Raw genomic sequence first — 4,633 nt, forward strand, 5'->3', positions numbered from 1 at the left:
GACCTTCGGTGCTTTTTTCCTGTTCTTGGTCAGGGATTTTGGGGTTCGTCTCTCCTCAAGACCAATTTGGGGACCTTCAGTGCTTTTTTTCTATTCTTTGGTTCATGTTAGACATTGTAGTCTCTTTTTTTCCCATGGAAAAAGTCGTAATTCCCATTAAAGATGAAAATTACATTCTGTATATGCATACGCATTACTTTGATAAGGCACTGCCTATCCAAAAAAAGAAAATGAAACTATGCATTCCTCCACGCAGGGAGTACATGAAAATGTCAAAAATAATTTAACTGTCTGGCCCCTTCACAGAGGGGATATGATAAGTACTGATAGCTATATACAATAAGTCAAAAAAGATGAACATCAAAACTGAAGAAAAACTGTCCCTTTCCAGTGTTGCTTTCATGGTGCTTCAGGGTCTACAAAAGGTCTGTGGTAGTGCTGATAAATGACCCCATCCGATTCCTCATAGATCATCCAAGAGTTGTCGTCCCTGATCGCTATTTCTTTGGATATGAAGTTAGCAATGGTGTTCCGCTCCCTATAAATGTGATGACAAATGAAAGAGTCAAAATGTGAGACAAGTCTATGTATCTCATCCAGAATATGCTTCAATGTGTAAGCAGAGCATGAATATTTTTTGTTGATCCAATTTATAACCAGTTTTGAGTCACCAATAGTTGCAGGTTTGAGTAGTGTTTGTGTAAAGCAAAAAGAATAATGTTTTTTGCAGTAACAAGCTCGGCATAATTGTTGGTTCCCCTGCCTAAACCCATTTGAATTTTGTAGGAGTGGGTTTCGGATAAATGCAGGATCACTCCACCGCCACAGCCCACCTCCTGAGCTGAACCATCAAAATAGGCCCAAGGGATGGATTTGTTGATGACCTCTGTCTCAATATTCCTTTGCTTGTTTTTTTGGGGCTCTTCAGGGATCAAGTGGTATTCTGCTATAATTTTGTTGTGAATGGAGGGCCAGTGAGGAGGCTTCTGCATAAAAATAATATGATTCCTTGCTATCCATAATTCCCAGCTGATTAACAAGGGTAGGTTCCTTTCCTTCCCAGAGGAATCCTTCCACCAGGTATTCCACGCCTCCTTGATTGTTGTTCTGTGCCATCTGATCTGAATGGAGAGTGTTGCCAGGATACCATTCCATAGTTCTTGCGCAATTGGACAGCCCAGGAAAAGGTGTTTTGTGTCCTCATTGTTGCTCTTACAAAGGTGGCACCAGAACGGTCCAGTGAAAGATCGTTTCATGAGATTTTCCCCTGTTGGAACCTTGTTATTCAAGATTGACCACAGAAGCAGCTTTGTTCTAGGGGCTGCTTTGAGTTTCCATATAAGGTTCCATCTTGTCTCGGTGTCTGGCGGCTTGAGGGGATCCATTAGGACCAGGTATCCAATCTTGGGCGCATAGTAACCATTTTTTGCAAAAGCCCAGATGAGCTCATCTTCCCCTTCAGTTATCCTGATGTGGGCCTCCGTTAATACTGAAGTAAAATGCCTCCATTCTTGCTGCCACTGCGGGGGAATGTTAAGGGCTGCTCCCGTTTTCCAGGCCTGCTGTGCCAGTGAGGAATGCTCATTGTCTACAATATTACTAAGATGTGATATCCCCTGATCTTCTAGATGGAGTCTCAAGTCCTCGGGGAGTCTGTGTGCATTGCCACAGCCCACCCATGGGTCCTCTCCAATACGCACTAGGGATCCCGATCGAATTCTCCAAGTCAAACCATTCCTTATCAGGTCCATGGCTTTAGTTACTGCTTTCCAAATGATGGATATATTCCCATTAGTTCGATGACCTTGGCGAATCCATTCCAGAGGGTTTGAGGGGGTGATATATTTTGAAGTGACGACCTTCGTCCAAAGGCTGATGCTGTTGAGAAGCTGCCAACCCAATTTGGCCGCTAGAGCTTTGGAGAAAGTGTCCAATCTCTTGATCCCCTAACCCCCCCAACGTTTAGGCAGCGCTAGTGTCTCCCATCTTGTCCAAGCAAAGATTCTGCTGATTTGATTCCCCTTCCACAAAAACCTGCAACATATTTTCTGCAGCCTATCCAGGATGCCTCTAGGTATCCAAGCTAGGGTCATCTAGTAGACAGGGGTTGCTTCTAACACCGCTTTGATCAGTGTTAATCTGCCTGCTCTGGAGAGGTACTTATGGTACCAAATGTTCAGACGCTTTTCCACCTTTGTGATAAGCCAAATCCAGTCTGCAATTTTATAGCCAAAAGGCTTCAGACGGTACCCCAGATATCTCAGACCATCTTTGAAGGGGTAGGTAACAAAGGGGAATCTCCTAAGCGCAAACTGTAATTCATTTTGGGCACATCCGAGAGCAGACAAAGTGGATTTGGATTCATTCAATACCATTCCAGTGGCCTTTTGGAAGGTGCCCATGACTTGGTGGAGAGCTGTGAGGTCTCCCAGACTGCCATTGAGAAAGATGAGGACATCATCCACAAATAGCAAATGAGTCAAGAATACTGTATCAGTAATTTTGATGCCCTTAAGTCTCCCGTTTCTATGTTCTTCATGTATAAATCTGCTTAGGCCCTCCATGACTAGGAGAAACAATAGAGGGGACAGGGGGCATCCTTGTCTAAGTCCCCTTTCAGCATGAAAGAGAGGGGAGGCCGAGCCATTTATTAGCACACTATAGGGAACATCAGTTATGCAGCTCATGATCCACTTGATAAAAGTAAAGGGAAGGCCAATATGAGTTAAAAGCAGTTGGAGGTAGAGCCAATTGACTCTATCAAAGGCTTTTGAAAGGTCAATCTTCAGGATCATACCTTTGATTTTTCGGTACTGTATAGAATGGAGGAGTTCCTGAGCTATGCCTATTGCCTCATGTATTTTTCTGTTGTGCAGGAAGGCAAATTGCTCTTGGGAGATGTGGAGGGATAGGATTGGCTTTAAGCAGTTAGCTATAATTTTGGCAATAATTTTGTAAATGCAATTACATAGAGAAATGGGTCTGAAGCCATCAAAGGAGGAGGGTTTGTCAGATTTAGGGATAAGAGAAATGAAAGTGGCTTTAAGACTGCCTGAAATTCTCCCTCTCTTTCTGCTATCCTCGATGATTTGCAGGAGGTCCGGCCCTAACACCTCAAAGAAGGCCACATAGAATTCTACAGTCTAGCCATCCAGCCCTGAGCTCTTTTCTTTCTTTAGCATTTTTAAAGTATCTTCCAACTCTCTCATAGATACTTCTCTCCCTAGCTCCTATTCCATGTCCTAATCAACAAACCTAGGGAAAAGATGCACAATCCTCATCATTTCAGCAAGGGTAGCATAGGGAGGTGACTTATAAATATTTTGAAAGTGTGAGCATGCTAGTGCAACCAGCTCTCTAAAGGACTGAACCGACCTCCCCTCTAAATCCTTGAGCTCCCAGATAGTGTTAATGGCCTTCCTACCATTCGCATGTTTGTGGAAGAATTTGGTATTATCATCTCCCTCTTTTAGCCAGATAGCCCTGCTTCGGAGCCGCCAATTCGCTTCTCTGTTCCTCAGAACTTGGGTTCTCTTTTGAAGCGAAGCAGAATATATATCTTTTTGATCTTGGGTCCTCATGACTCCTCCTGAGTCCTCCTTGAACGAAGAAATGGCCTTTTCCGCCTCCTTGAGGGATAATTCATCCGCCTCCTTTTTCCTCTGAGCCCAAGTCTTGGATAAGCACTTCAACTCCTTCATGTTGTGGAGGAAATTCTGAGTTATGTCCCCCAATATACCTGGAGGGTGTGCCTTCCAAAAATCCGTCACTAGCTTGATGTAATCCAAATCTTGCAGCCAGGTAGAATTGAACTTGAAAGGGGCCTTTGGCTTATTAATGACATCCTGCAACTCCAGGTATATAGGTCGGTGGTCCGACAGCCCACCCGAGCTCACCCATTGTCTGATGCAGGACCCTCCATTAATCAGGGCTTCTTTAGTGAGGAAGCGATCGAGTCTTCTGGCCAAACTTGCTTCCCCCACTCTGTTGTTCCTCCAAGTAGGCTGCTTTTTTGCTGTAGGGACATCAATGAAATTATGGGACTCCAAGAGGTTCTCAAAGAAACCCGACAGAGCATCCACTTGAGCATGATTGCCCCAAGATTCAGAGTACCATAGAGAAATTGAGGTCTCCCCCTATAATTATGTTATCTTGTTGCAGGAGGGATGAGTTGAAAAAAGATCTCCAGAAACCCATTCTGTCCTGACATGGCCCATACACATTGAGTATCCTGAAACCTGATTCTAGGGTTGGAGAGTATATATCAGCACCTAGAAAGCCCCGACCACCCCAGACTTTCAATGTTTTAATGGTTCTGTTACAAATGCCTAGGGTTAATCCCCCTGATCTACCCGAGGCATCGAGAGAGTGAAATGACCAGCCTGGAAGCCATGAGTCAAGAAGAGAGGAGACAGAGGAAGTAGAGCCAAGGGTTTCTTGGAGGAAGATAATGTCAACCTGCTCAGAGGCAAATAAGCACTTGAGGGCTAGTTTTTTGTCTGGGCTAGCCACCCCACGACAATTAAATGAGAGAAGCTTCATGGGGGGGGGGGGGGGGAGAGGGGCTTGCTCTGCTCTAAGAGCCCAGTTTAAGGTCTTCTATTTGCCGGAGGCAACCTCCTCCCCAGCCTGA

General features: G+C 44.7%; 1 protein-coding gene across 1 annotated transcript; it reads right to left on the reverse strand.

Annotated features, from left to right (window-relative positions):
• Window positions 1–2,093: 2,093 nt before the first annotated feature.
• LOC149214964 (uncharacterized) lies at window positions 2,094–2,564 on the reverse strand. The gene has a single exon (XM_089389570.1). The coding sequence runs from the start codon at window positions 2,562–2,564 to the stop codon at window positions 2,094–2,096; it is 471 nt and encodes a 156-aa protein (XP_089245696.1).
• Between the last annotated feature and the right edge of the window lie 2,069 nt (window positions 2,565–4,633).

Source organism: Pinus tabuliformis, chromosome 1_1 (genome assembly GCF_031772625.1).
Source record: "Pinus tabuliformis cultivar Carrire ecotype Pingquan chromosome 1_1, CPIR1, whole genome shotgun sequence".
NCBI lineage: Eukaryota > Viridiplantae > Streptophyta > Pinopsida > Pinales > Pinaceae > Pinus > Pinus tabuliformis.

Bases quoted from the DNA above. Each gene is read 5' to 3' on its own strand.
- LOC149214964 (XM_089389570.1), bottom strand. From the start codon at position 2,564: ATGGAGGGCCTAAGCAGATTTATACATGAAGAACATAGAAACGGGAGA.